Here is a 15,712-nt window from a genome sequence, read left to right on the forward strand (position 1 = left end):
TCGAGTCTCGGTCCGGCACACAGTTTTAATGTGCCAGGAAGTTTCTTGAGTGTAATTATTTTTTGATGCATTGTCTCGATATACTGGCACCATTTTATGAAATCGCCTGCTGTCGAAACCTCCTTCATGAGTAGGGCTTGATACATGTCCTCAGCAACAGCCTTCATGAGATGTGCAACCTTATCTTCCTCCTTCATTCTAGGATCCACTATTTTACACAGCTCCAAAACATCTTGAATGTAGGATGCTGCAGTTTCTCCTGGACACTGTGCCCAGCACTTTAATTTATCTTCAGCCTTGCACTTCTGTCATTGTGTTTCGCCGAAATACTTGTGCAGTTCCACCTGGAATACTTCCCAGCTTGTGAACTTCTCCTTGTTGTTCTCATACCATTGCTTGGCAGTGCCTTCCAAGCAGAAAAATATGTTAGCCAAACACACACTGTCATCCCATTTCTAAATTTGGCTATATGCCCATATACCTTCAGCCACTTGTTTGGATCTTGGCCATCATCACTAGAGAACCCGGAAGGATTTTTCATGTGGTGGCACATAGCTGCTGTCATCGTAATGTCCTCTTCTTCTTCGGTCTGCGATAGATTGTGATCTGTTGAATATGGCTCGAACTCGGGTTTCTCGCCACATAAATGGCGGTTCTGTCATGGCCTGAGGGTAGCTACTGTGTGGGTGATATTGTGCACTATCACAAGTTCCAATACCCAGCACCTCCACCAGAATAATGTCACGTAGAAGAAGGTGTAATTAGTTGAATGACGAACATTAACTTCACAGAACGAAGGTTTATTCAGCACTTGCACATACAAAAGTGCGGAGCGAACTGCCTCTGGCTAGATCACATACGGTATATAAACAGTTACAGAACATTCCAGTACAATGATTCTTGACATTTGTGGCTACTTCTAGAATGTACTTGAACCAAATATAGAAATTAAAATTTTACAGTTTAGGTGAGTTTTGAACTCATGACCCTCCATGCAATAGTCCAGTAACCACTACACCACAGCTTCTTTGCGACATTATAATGTGAATGATTACGAAAGGTGTACATATCATGATAAATGACAGTTTGTTTTGGTATATTTGACAGTTTATTTGGAATGTTTACCACTATGAGCACCTCTGAAGGCTGAACACGAGTGATACATATTCTTTGGCCACAAGAGGTTGTATTATCAAGTACAGCTTGAGTGAGTGAAGGAAACAGTTGTTGTGGGCTGGAGAGAGAGAGGGTGTCGTGTCACGGCAGAGTGAGAGTAGACGGTGGACATACTGCACAGAGAATTGAGATGCTCCCTGACGTGTAATTGAGGCTAGAGGATGATTTAAGAAGATTGGATAGAGGTGGCTCATGTGGAAGAATGGTAATTTGCATCGAGTTTATTTTGCTGCAAGTACTTATTGTAGTGTAAAGATTTCACTGTGTCTAATCATATCTATGAGTTGATATCCAGAGTGCATTTTCAGTCACGTGTTCAGATTTCTAGACATATACTGGAGTAGTTCAAGAGATGATGCACTTTTGGATGCTGCGAATGAATTGGTATTTTATTTACGCACGCACACGCACACGCACACGCACACACACACACACACACACACACACACACACACACACACACACAAATGTTTCACCTTTTTAGTAAAAGAGGGCATCATGGAATATTATATGATTACAAAATACTTTTGTTAACTGTTTTAAATATAGAAACCAATATGTGAAAATGAAAATTGTGTAACATTTCAGGACTCCCAATGAAACTGCTTTGCTGAAAAGGTGAACTTTGTCTGGGTGTATAAATAAATCTTTAAAAATCACGTGCACCACATGCAAAGGCATTTTGTTGCACATTACTGCAATATCTCTAAAAAGGGAAAACAAATTCAGCAATCAGTCGCAAATCTGATCTGTATTTTATTGCAGATCTAGAGGTCAGCTATCAACTATAGACTGGTCAAGCCTGTGACAATTCATTTCACTGTACAACTTTAACACATAGATAGCCAGATTATATCTTCAACTTTTATAGTCCTGTCTTCCTCAGTTGCGTGTAATATTACGGTATATTGATAATTTTTACTTATGGACCGTCTGACAGCAACTGAATAAAACACAATTTTAGTGCCATACACGTTTCGCCTTTATTTTCTGCAAGGCATCAGTGGCCTGGAATATGTACATATGTTAGCCATTTTATTTACATTTTTGTCATTGTGCCTATAGGTTATAAACAGTTCTGGTGGTTGGTATTTCCTATTAAGTAGTAATGTTTTGAACTGTACTTACAGGTTGCGTGGACAATTTCTTACATATTACGCTCCTGTTGCATTTTTGGTGTTGTTCTTCTTCTTATGAACGCCAATTTGCGGTTTTTTTTTCCACATTCCACAGCACTATGCACTGAACGCTTGTTTTAATCCAATGTTTTGGTTTCTGTTGCCGACTGTCAAATGTTTTTGCCAAAGATCGAATGAAATGGTGTGGGGGGAAGAGTTTTTTTTGTTTTATGTTATCATTTCCTTTATTAAGTGTAGTAGGGAGCCTGTGCTGATGTGTGTTTGTTCATTTATCACATGTTTGTTTTCTGCTATGGCTTTCTGGATGTGGAAGCCACACACACACACACACACACACACACACACACACACACACACACACACACAGCACAAAAAATATATATATCACACTAAAAAACACACACACACACATACACAAACGCACACACAAATGCATACACGAACAGACCACAGATACTCCAATAGTTACACTCATAAGTTTGGCAATAACATTCGATCTTTGGCAAAAACATTTGACAGTCGGCAACAGAAACCAAAACATTGGATTAAAACAAGCGTTCAGTGCATAGTGCTGTGGAATGTGGAAAAAAAACCGCAAATTGGCGTTCATAAGAAGAAGAACAACACCAAAAATGCAACAGGAGCGTAATATGTAAGAAATTGTCCACGCAACCTGTAAGTACAGTTCAAAACATTACTACTTAATAGGAAATACCAACCACCAGAACTGTTTATAACCTATAGGCACAATGACAAAAATGTAAATAAAATAGCTAACATATGTACATATTCCAGGCCACTGATGCCTTGCAGAAAATAAAGGCGAAACGTGTATGGCACTAAAATTGTGTTTTATTCAGTTGCTGTCAGACGGTCCATAAGTAAAAATTATCAATATACCGTAATATTACACGCAACTGAAGAAGACAGGACTATAAAAGTTGAAGATATAATCTGGCTATCTATGTGTTAAAGTTGTACAGTGAAATGAATTGTCACAGGCTTGACCAGTCTATAGTCGATAGCTGACCTCTAGATCTGCAATAAAATACAGATCAGATTTGCGACTGATTGCTGAATTTGTTTTCCCTTTTTCATTTTTTTTTTATATATACCAAAGTCTCTGCATACAACTGTTGTGATGAAATTGAACTTTCTTACTCCAATATCATTGTGCTTTCAAATCCACTTACAGCAGTCAAATCTGTTTTGAGCTTAGAATACCCAGTGAACCACTGAAGCATTAACGTATTTCATTATGTCCACAACACAAAATACTTAAGCCAATACATAACAACTGCAACATTCATGAGATTTTAGTAGCATATGACATTTGACGAGAATGACTAAGCAAATACAACAACAAATCTTCATTCTAAGGTGTAAAAAAATACATATTATATAGCAGGGTGGCTTGAAATCTAACAAAACAGTCAACTACAAATTCCATTTATTGTATAAAAACAAAACAGTCAATTACAATTTCCATTTACTGTATAAAAACAAAACAGTCAATTACAAATTCCCTTTATTGTGTAACTTATGTAACAGGTTTGACAGTGGGTACAAGTTTCTCCAGATATTCAGCTTCCAGTGGGTGAAGCTGATCAGAACAGATGATGAGAGAATGAAGTGGGGGACCAAGATCAACAGCTGTCATCTGCTCAATTGAGCACACCACCATTTTCTGGCTGTCACTTCCCACACGAGCCACACCAACACACAGACTGTCTGCCTTCAGTGCACCTGCTAACAATACACCTTTCATGTGAAAAGAGAACAAATATTTATGAATGCTTACTGGACAGATTATGCAATCAGTGTCACATATAGAATACCAGTTCTCATATGACAAAACCTATTTGAAACAGAATTCCAGATATATATCAGTGCATGTAGTATACCACAGATGACAGCTCACATGCCGCAGCACAGATATTTCTTACCCATGGCAAAAATAATTGTGCAACAGATTTTTGAGGGTGACAGATGGTGCAGAAACTGATGAAGGTAAAATCAGAACTACACTGCATGGCTGCATAAGGACTGAGCATTTTAAGAAAGACCAAATATCACATCAGGAATAATAATATTATGAAAAGGATAGTTGCTAAACCACCATATAGTGGAGATGCCGAGCTGCAGATAGGCACATCAAAAATACTGTCATAAAATAAGCCACACGACCACAGTGTCAGGCAGTGGAAGCCAGAAGACAGAAGCGGTAGTCTGAATTCAGTTGCCAGAGACTATGGTCATGTTTGTTTATTTTTTTATTTATTTACTCGTCAAGTTCTGTAGGACCAAATTGAGAAGCAAATCTCCAAGGTCATGGAACGTGTCAGTACATGAAATTACAACATAAACGTAATAACAGATAAAAATAAATGTTCATGAACCTTAAAAAAGTCAGTCCATAAGTTTAAGTAAACACTAGCAGCAATACAATAAAAATCATAGGTTTAAGAGTAGTCGAATCATAGCTGATAAGGAAAAGCTGAACGAAGCGAAAAAGAGCGTAAAGAGAGCAATGAGAGAAGCATTCAACGAATTCGAACATAAAACATTGGCAAACAATCTAAACAAGAACCCTAAAAAGTTTTGGTCATATGTAAAATCGGTAAGCGGATCTAAATCCCCTATTCAGTCACTCGTTGACCACGATGGCACCGAAACAGAGGACGGCCGAAGAAAGGCAGAAATACTGAATTCAGTGTTCCGAAACTGTTTCACTGCGGAAAATCATAACACGGTCCCTGACTTCAGCCGTCGCACGGACGCCAAAATGGAAAATATTGAAATAAACGATATCGGAATTGAAAAACAACTGCTATCACTTAGTAGCGGAAAAGCATCCGGACCAGACGAGATACCCTTAAGATTCTACAGTGATTATGCTAAAGAACTTGCCCCCATTCTATCAGCAATTTATCGTAGATCGCTGGAAGAACGTAAAGTACCTAGCGACTGGAAGAAAGCGCAGGTCGTTCCCATTTTCAAGAAGGGTCATAAATCAGATGCGAATAATTATAGGCCTATTTCGCTTACGTCAATCTGTTGTAGAATAATGGAACATGTTTTGTGTTCTCGTATTATGACGTTCTTAGATAATACAAATCTCCTTCATCATAACCAACATGGATTCCGCAAACAGAGATCATGTGAAACTCAGCTCGCCCTATTTGCCCAAGAAATTCACAGTGCCGTAGACACTGGCGAGCAGATTGATGCCGTATTCCTGGACTTCAGGAAGGCATTTGATACGGTTCCGCACTTACGTTTAGTGAAAAAAATACGAGCTTACAGAATATCGGACCAGGTTTGTGATTGGATTCAGGATTTCCTAGAAGAAAGAACACAACATGTCATTCTTAACAGTTCAAAATCTGCAGATGTAGAGGTAATTTCGGGAGTACCGCAGGGAAGCGTGATAGGACCTTTATTGTTTACAATATACATAAATGACTTAGTTGACAACATCGGTAGCTCCGTGAGGCTATTTGCAGATGACACAGTTGTCTACAAGAAAGTAGCAACATCAGAAGACTCGTACGTACTCCAGGAGGACCTGCAGAGGATTAATGCATGGTGTGACAGCTGGCAGCTTTCCCTAAACGTAGATAAATGTAATATAATGCGCATACATAGGGGCAGAAATCCATTCCAGTACGATTATGCCATAGGTGGTAAATCATTGGAAGCGGTAACGACCGTAAAATACTTTGGAGTTACTATCCGGAGCGATCTGAAGTGGAATGATCACATAAAACAAATAGTGGGAAAAGCAGGCGCCAGGTTGAGATTCATAGGAAGAATTCTAAGAAAATGTGACTCATCAACGAAAGAAGTAGCTTACAAAACGCTTGTTCGTCCGATTCTTGAGTATTGCTCATCAGTATGGGACCCTTACCAGGTTGGATTAATAGAAGAGATAGACATGATCCAGCGAAAAGCAGCGCGATTCGTCATGGGGACATTTAGTCAGCGCGAGAGCGTTACGGAGATGCTGAACAAGCTCCAGTGGCGGCCACTTCAAGAAAGGCGTTACGCAATACGGAGAGGTTTATTATCGAAATTACGAGAGAGCACATTCTGGGAAGAGATGGGCAACATATTACTACCGCCCACATATATCTCGCGTAATGATCACAACGAAAAGATCCGAGAAATTAGAGCAAATACGGAGACTTACAAGCAGTCGTTCTTCCCACGCACAATTCGTGAATGGAACAGGGAAGGGGGGATCAGATAGTGGTACAATAAGTACCCTCCGCCACACACCGTAAGGTGGCTCGCGGAGTATAGATGTAGATGTAGATTTTTCAAGGAACTCCTTGATAGAATAGAAGGAGTGACCCATGAAGAAACTCTTCAGTTTTGATTTGAAAGTGCGTGGATTACTGCTAAGATTTTTTAATTCGAGTGGCAGCTTATTGAAAATGGATGCAGCAGTATACTGCACATCTTTTTGCACAAGAGTTAAGGAAGTCCAATCCAAATGCATGCTTGATTTCTGCCGAGTATCAACCGAGTGAAAGCTGCTTATTCTTGGGAATAAACTAATATTGGTAACAAGAAACGACAATAAGGAATGAACATATTGAGAGGCCAATGTCAAAATACCCAGACTCGTGAACAGAGGTTGACAAGAGGTTCGTGAACTACCACCACTTATACCCAAACCACCCGTTTCTGAGCCAAAAACATCCTTTTACACTGAGAAGAGTTACCCCAAAATATAATACCATACGACAATAGCAAATGAAAATAAGCAAAGTAGACTAATTTTCGTGTCGGAATGATCACTCACTTTTGATACCGTTCGAATAGTAAAAATGGCAGTATTAAGTCTTTAAACAAGATCCTGAACATGGGCTTTCCACGACAGCTTACTATCTATCTGAACTGTTCAGTTTCACTAATCATATGCCCATTCTGTGAAATTAAAACGTCAGGTTTTGTTGAATTGTGTGTTAGAAACTGTAAAAACTGAGTGTCACTGTGATTTAGCGTTAGTTTATTTTCTACAAGCCGTGAACTGAGTTCATGTACTGCACTATTTGAAACCGAGCTAATGTTGCACACAGCATCCTTTATTACCAAGCTAGCGTCATCAGCAAACAGAAATATTTTAGAGTTACCTGTAACAGTAGAGGGCATATCATTTACATAAACAACTATCCTTTTCCTAATACTGTTACATCAGGAATAATGTAATAGTTGTAATTCTATGCGTGATTCAAAGAGTTTCACATTCATGGCACACACTAAAAATAACACACCCTTCAAGACACCTTGTTTCTTTGGAATTTCAGTTCAGAAACAAGCATGTTAAGAGATTATGTGCAGACCAATATGTAACACTAGTTAAAAATACCTAGCGTGACTGCATTGGTATGTTTCCGTTATAATACATAGCCAAGACCACAATTATACTGCAAGACCTTCCCAGTAACTAGAGTCAGCCAGAGGCCACCATGAGATTTTTCATGTAGAACAGTATACATAGAAACAGCCAACAACTAAATAAATAGTGTAAACATGTTGCAAGCAACATTTAAAACAACTCTCAGGTCTTGTATACTGTAACAGTATCATTTTCCTCAACAGTAGCTGTCGACACCAGTATTATTTTTCAATGTTTGGACAGATCAGTTTATCCCACTTGCTTTTCTGCAAACTTTCATAAAATTTTATACACAGTGTGTTATATTTCAAGCTAAAATTTATTAAAAGGAATTACTTTATAAAATGTTTTAGTTTCGAAGTAATAATTGATAATTACTAGTTCTGAATGTACAGTTAAAATTATTTTTCTTAGAAACATTTGAAATTACAAATTATTGACACACTTAAAATTTCTATTATTAATTATATAATCCTAGGATTCAATCCCCTGGATTCAATTATGAAATAATAATCGAAATTAATAATGTAGTTAAAACTGGTAGAAATTCATTTATTAATAAAAATTGTAAACCCTTTGGAATAATGTTTTTTCTGCAAAGTGAGAGAGTTATAAGCATGCCTCTGATTTGATCGGATGTATTTTTGTGCGAACAATGTAATTTCGTCTTTGATAATGTGAAAAATCAAAATACAGTATGACATACTAAAATGTGAGAAAATATATTTAAGTAATAAAAAAATGCTGCAAAAACAATCTTCAGATTTATTTAGCTCAAACCAATGGTGAGGACCTGATGTGACATTTTTCAGCTTCAAGGATCAAACCCCTAGACAAGAAGAACTGGAGCCAACTCAATATGACAAGCTAAGTAAACTAGAGAGTTTATTGTAATCTTCACTCCTCTCAAATCTTCATAAAAGACCTTAATGTGGACAACAGATGGAAGTAGGAAGGAGGGGGTGGATTACAATATGACTCCAAATGGGCACTTGTTAGATTTCCTAAAAGAAATAATGATTTACTTCTACATGGGGAGATAGTCACAACTTTTGTTTCATGACCACAATAAGTTCAAGCAAAATTTGTTTTTCAATAGGTTCAGAAATAAACTTTCCCAAAAAAAGGTGGTGAGGTATTCTGGCTGGGGACTACACATGATGGCTCCTGGCGACACCACAAGTGCCCAATACAACTCCATTGCTGCCACTACTCAACCTAAACAAGAACAAATACAAACTCTGGAGGATGTGACAAAGTGGTTAATACTCTGGTGGCCACATCTAAGCATAGCTTATGGAGGCTGTTGTTTCGGGTCCTCAACTTCTGAGCTAAGTTAAGGTGTTGTTTGAAGCATAGTGTATGGCCCAGGATGACACCTAGATATTTTGGGTTGCAATTATGATGAAGAATTCTGCCTCTGAAACTTACTTCCAGTTTTATGTTCGCCAACTGATTATTTAAATGGAAGTAACACACTTATGTTTTACTCACACAGGGTTGGAGTCTCCAGATTTTGAAGTAATTATCTGACGCAGACAGGTCACTGGTCAGAATCTCTTCTGTTGTCTTCATTTCCTGGTGTTTTACAGCTAGAGCCAGGACATTGGCATAGCAGAATTTTCTGGACAAATTGTCCAGTAGATCAGATAGATATAGATTGAACAGTAATGGTGAGAGAACTGATCCTTGGAGCAATCCGTTGTTTAGCTTCCTCTCTTTAGTAATGTTGCTTCCAGTGGAACTTCCGATCACTTGGCATGCTGTTAATCACTCTAGCCATTGTTCTGCAGGGTATAATATGGAAAAATTTGTAGGTAAGGCCTTCCCTCCACACAGTGTCAAAGGCGGCAGTTACATCAACAAACACCACAGATGTTTTTTGCTTCATTTGGTATCCTGACTCTGTGAAGGATGTGAGAGACAATACTTCGTCGCAGCAGCTACACCCTGATCTGAAGCCTGCCTGATCAAGTCGAACATTCTCTAGGATAGCTCTACTTCTTCTGTCATATACAAGCCTTTCAAAAAGCTTGTAGCAGCAGCTAAGTAGGGCAATGGGGTGATAGCTTTCTACCATGTTGCTGGGTTTGCCAGGTTTCAGAACAGATATTATCTTCGCCTTTTTAAACTCCAATGGAAGTTGAACAATCAGCAGGATGTCAGTGAAGAATTCTGCCAGCCATTTCTTAGTTTTTCCTCCCATATGGATCGGAATTCTGGATGGATACCGTTGAACCCAGGTGCCTTAAGAGGTTTGAGTTCCTTCAGTCCTGAGTCAATGTCTGAAACAGGTAAGGGACAAGCATACTCTGATGAGGGAGATGCCGTCTTTTTCAGGTCATGAAGCTGTCGTCTGATATGTCTTGTATGTTTCTTGTCGGGAGGCACTCATGGCAATGACATATCAACTAAATAGCAGAAACAGTTCTTTTCAGAGCCCATTAACAAGAAACATTGGATCACTACATATCACTGTGAAACTACAGATTCATATAGTATGGACTCATTTCATATGAGACCATGTACAAACATCTTGCTGTCTGTCCCATGAATGCTGATGCCTTCTACTGCCAATCTCTGTAACTACTTTGAAAGAAACAATAATGAACATAAAAGTTGTTGCACGACTGACTGAGCCCATGCGTGCTCATGTTGTCACGAGTTTCATGTGTGTACTCATGAGATTTTGCAGTCTGCTGTAATTATGTTGCAAATGTGTCACATTTGTTGAATGAGCAAGAAATTTTGGAAGCTCCATACAAAGAATTCAAAGGTTCTAGATTGGAGGGAGAAATATGTAATCGGGAACAATCTGAAAAAGATTCATATACAGGTAAGGAAAGCTGCAGGCTGCTACTATTTTTTTGCCACTTATGTTCTTGCTACAGATACTACTGCTTTAATTACAATTTAGTTCTGTTTTATTTGCCTCAATCTCTGCTTTTTTACAGGTGAATCTCACGACAAAGCAGCATCCAACATGAGCCTCCAAGATTTTTTGGAGATGCTGAGCCAATTTGCTGGCAAAACAAGCACAAAACAAACAAACTGCTATTGTCCTGACTGCGTGCCAGAATACTCCAGACTTTTCCATACAAAAGCCAATTATGTGCAAAATTGTTCAAGAACTCGTCTCACACTTTTCTTTTTAAGGATAATTATAGCTTCTGCCATCAGTATTGTAAAATTTGTAATCTATCAAAGAACTAAAATAAATATGAAAAATAAACCTTGACACTTTTTTTGTGCATGTTGCCTTTACAAGAAGTATCAAATGCAAATGTGCCACTAAAACTTCAAGTTATTGGTATAAATGGTTGGTCTCCTGGGTCCAAAATTTTTTTGAGTGGTTGTACATCAAAGTGTTAAGCACTTATGGACTCAAAAATATGTTTTATGGTTGCTTGTTTTCAAACACATGCCTGTATGACAGTTGTTAATGTGGAGTCTTCAGTCATGAACTCTGGGTTGTAGAAATCAGGGTAGTGTACTGAATTTTACAGTCACATGTTACAAAAATATTGAAAAGTAATTTGTATCTTCGGAACACTGTACAAAATTGAAACATAGATGGAAGTTGAAGTTTTGTTCAAATCTTGTGGCATGACTTTATTGCTTTGATTCAATAATACCTTCCAACAAATGATACAACAAACAAATAGTGGTATCTCAGTCCATTGCACTTAATGAACTTCATCCAACTGGTCATTACATAGAACTAGTGATGAAACAATCCAATCACCAACACAGACAAGAGTAACTGTCTATGAAGCCAGGTAATGCAGCCTGAGCTTCACAAAGAAATTGTGTTACGAAGGCCATGAAGTCACACCGGCAGGAGCATCCACATAGTCATTGCACTAGTATAATATTTTAACCTTTTATTATGTCCCTGTCATGTACTAATTACAGACCATACTACCTAATAATGGCTAATTCCCTGGTTAAATTCATTATGGAGGGTTTAATATTAAAGGGTTCGTAAATAACAGACACAGACTGAAAAGTAATGTTAATCTGCCATTTTAAATTCTACACATACAGAAAGATTCCTTAATGTTTTAATGCACTGAATAATATTATGATACACAAGGAAGTGTTTAATGAAATACAGGACACCAATGAATCCCACCAACAATACACTCACATTGAAGTAAGACAATGAGAGCTTGGCATTGGAATTTTATGTGGTACATGAATTGTACAGAACAAGAAGACAACACTAAGTTGGTATGCTATGTTTCTAATCCTTCTACGTGTTTCACCATATCTGTTAATATAAGTTCTTTGCCATTTTTTGTGAGAATCTGGTGATGGCCACAGAAGAAAACTAGTTATTTGACAATGTCATGCAATTTAATTGCAACAGTGACTGCATTATAAAGCGAACGGTTGTACTCTCACAGTAGTATTACACACCCTGATAAGGGCTGCTTGCAACAATCACTGTAATACAAGTCCATCATTTTGCTATATGATGTGTAGTGTGATCTGAAGAATTTTAAGGAAACAGATTCCAATGACTGCAGAATTATGATCTCGCATCAGTATTATTCTCACATTCTAATGAATGAATAAATCCACTATTTCCTGTTAACAGAAGAAAGTGAATTTCTTGTCATACAGAAATGGGACCTGGATAAACTGACTAAACCAGACGTTATACAGAGTTTCAGGGAGAGCATAAGGGGACAATTGATAGGAATGGGGGAACGAAATACAATAGAAGAAGAATGGGTAGCTCTGAGGGATGAAGTAGTGAAAGCAGCAGAGGGTCAAGTAGGTAAAAAGACGAGGGCTAGTAGAAATCCTTGGGTAACAGAAGAAATATTGAATTTAATTGATGAAAGGAGAAAATGTAAAAACCAGTAAATGAAGCAGGCAAAAAGGAATACAAACATCTCAAAAATGAGATCGACAGGAAGTGCAAAATGGCTAAGCAGGGATGGCTAGAGGACAAATGTAAGGATGTAGAGGCTTATCTCACAAGGGGTAAGATAGATACTGCCTACAGGAAAATTAAAGAGACCTTTAGAGAAAACAGAGCCACTTGTATGAATATCAAGAGCTCAGACGGAAACCCAGTTCTAAGCAAAGAAGGGAAAGCAGAAAGGTGGAAGGAGTATATAGAGGGTCTATACAAGGGCGATGTACTTGAGGACAATATTATGGAAATGGAAGAGAATGTAGATGAAGATGGAATGGGAGATAAGATACTGCGTGAAGAGTTTGACAGAGCACTGAAAGACCTGAGTCGAAACAATGCCCCGGGAGTAGACAACATTCTATTGGAACTACTGACGGCTTTGGGAGAGCCAGTCCTGACAAAACTCTACCATCTGGTGAGCAAGATGTAGGAGACAGGCGAAATACCCCCAGACTTCAAGAAGAATATAGTAATTCCAATCCCAAAGAAAGCAGGTGTTGACAGATGTGAAAATTACCGCACTATCAGTTTAATAAGTCACAGCTGTAAAATACTAACGCGAATTCTTTACAGGCAAATGGAAAAACTGGTAGAAGCCGACCTCGGTAAAGATCAGTTTGGATTCCGCAGAAATGTTGGAACACGTGAGGCAATACTGATCCTACGACTTATCTTAGAAAACAGATTAAGGAAAGGCAAACCTACATTTCTAGCATTTGTAGACTTGGAGAAAGCTTTTGACAATGTTGACTGGAATACTCTCTTTCAAATTCTAAAGGTGGCAGGGGTAAAATACAGGGAGTGAAAGGCTATTTACAATTTGTACAGAAACCAGATGGCAGTTATAAGAGTCGAGGGGCGTGTAAGGGAAGCAGCGGTTGGGAAGGGAGTGAGACAGGGTTGTAGCCTGTCCCCGATGTTTTTCAATCTGTATATTGAGCAAGCAGTAAAGGAAACAAAAAAAAAATTTGGAGTAGCTATTAAAATCCATGGGGAAGAAATAAAAATGTTGAGGTTCGCCGATGACATTGTAATTCTGTCCTAGACAGCATAGGACTTGGAATAGCAGTTGAATAGAATGGACAGTGTCTTAAAAGGAGGGTATAAGATGAACATCAACAAAAGCAAAACGAGGATAATGGAATGTAGTCGAATTAAGTCGGGTGATGCTGAGGGAATTAGATTAAGAAATGAGACACTTAAGGTAGTAAAGGACTTTTGCTATTTGGGGAGCAAAATAACTGATGATGGTCGAAGTAGAGAGGATATAAAATGTAGGCTGGCAATGGCAAGGAAAGTGTTTCTGAAGAAGAGAAATTTGTTAAGGGAATAGATTTAAGTGTCAGGAAGTCGTTTCTGAAAGTATATGCATGGAGTGTAGCCATGTATGGAAGTGAAACATGGACGATAACTAGTTTGGACAAGAAGAGAATAGAAGCTATAGAAATGTGGTGCTACAGAAGAATGCTGAAGATTAGATGGGTAGATCACTTAACTAATGAGGAGGTATTGAATAGAAGTGGGGAGAAGAGGAGTTTGTGGCACAACTTGACAAGAAGAAGGGACCGGTTGGTAGGACATGTTTTGAGGCATCAAGGGATCACAAAATTAGCATTGGAGGGCAGCGTGGAGGGAAAAAATCGTAGAGGGAGACCAAGAGATGAATACACTAAGCAGATTCAGAAGGATGTAGGTTGCAGTAAGTACTGGGAGATGAAGAAGCTTGCACAAGATACGGTAGCATGGAGAGCTGCATCAAACAAGTCTCAGGACTGAAGACCACAACAACAACAACAACAACAACAACAAAAGAACTGCTAAAGGATTTTTAGGGCTACATCTATGAAAATTGGTATTTGACTTCTCAGTTATAAATTAAGAAAAATATATATATATTTTTCACTGTTTCTGGAAATTCAACCCCTAAAAGAATGCAATAGGGGATGAAAATTTTTAAGAAACATTTTTGTTAAATTAAAAAAAATTAAAGCAACGTTTATGAAAATTGGTACTTTGCTTCTCAGTTAGATATAAAGAAATATTAGTTAGGGGACGAAAGTTGCTATGGAAATATCTGCACAATAACGCAAAAGCATGATTAACAAAAACTTTCGACATCAGCTACCAGAACCGCTTTTTAGTCAGATGTACATTCGGAACAGATCATGTTTAATTAGCATGAAAAGCTTAGAAGGTGTTGCAATTTCTGAACGACATAAAAATTCGATTAAATAAAAACAAAAGAAATTTCTCACACGACATACCATCTACGTGAGTGGAGCAGCGGGTGCTAATCTAGTATACATATACATACCTGCGGAATCATCAAAACCATTTCTCTCAGTTATTTCTAACAGCTGCTTTGCAGCCTGAGCAACGGACATGAATGTTGGAGGCATATATTCCTTCTTCTTCTTCGTTAAACTTTCCAATGTAGGTTCCTTTACCTTTATATCTGTTACATGGAAAGAACAAAAAAAATATTTTTTCTTTGTACAAACATTTGATTTTTTAATATTTGTTTTAACCATAAGTCAGCTAGTTCTTAGGACATTAACTTCTTTAGTTACCCCTTTTCTCTCAAGATACAGTACACTAAAAAAATCAAAACTATAGCTATGAATAAAGGTATTATAATAGGAGCACTGTATGAACAAACACCGAATATGGGTGGACATAAATGGTTGCATGAACTGGAATGAGATTTTCACTCTGCAGCGGAGTGTGCAGTGATATGAAACTTCGCAGATTAAAACTGTGCACCGGATCGAGACTCGAACTCAGGACCTTTGCCTTTCGCGGGCAAGTGCTCTACCAACTGAGCTACCCAAGCACGGCTCACGCCCCGTACTCACAGCTTTTACTTCTGCCAGTACCTCATCTTCTACCTTCCAAACTTTACGGAAGCTCTCCTGCAAACCTTGCAGAACTAGCACTCCTGAAAGAAAGGATATTGCGGAGACATGGCTTAGCCACAGCCTGGGGGATGTTTCCAGAATGAGATTTTCACTCTGCAGTGGAGTGTGCGCTGATATGAAACTTCCTGGCAGATTAAAACTG

At 38.3% G+C, this 15,712-nt stretch overlaps 1 protein-coding gene across 2 annotated transcripts in view; it reads right to left on the bottom strand.

The window, feature by feature from the left end:
* Window positions 1-3,748: 3,748 nt before the first annotated feature.
* The window catches only part of LOC124794973 (diphthine methyl ester synthase), an 89,330-nt gene continuing 77,366 nt past the window's right edge, over window positions 3,749-15,712 (bottom strand). The window contains exons 4-5 of one of the 2 annotated variants that reach the window (XM_047258704.1): window positions 14,967-15,107; window positions 3,749-4,061 (exon numbers count right to left, since the gene is read on the bottom strand). In XM_047258704.1, the coding sequence (XP_047114660.1) occupies window positions 3,856-4,061; window positions 14,967-15,107 (347 nt within the window). In that variant the 3' untranslated portion in view covers window positions 3,749-3,855. Of the gene's footprint in view, window positions 4,065-14,966; window positions 15,108-15,712 lie in introns of both variants that reach the window. The other variant, XM_047258703.1, reaches the window with a different exon arrangement.

Source organism: Schistocerca piceifrons, chromosome 4 (genome assembly GCF_021461385.2).
Source record: "Schistocerca piceifrons isolate TAMUIC-IGC-003096 chromosome 4, iqSchPice1.1, whole genome shotgun sequence".
NCBI lineage: Eukaryota > Metazoa > Arthropoda > Insecta > Orthoptera > Acrididae > Schistocerca > Schistocerca piceifrons.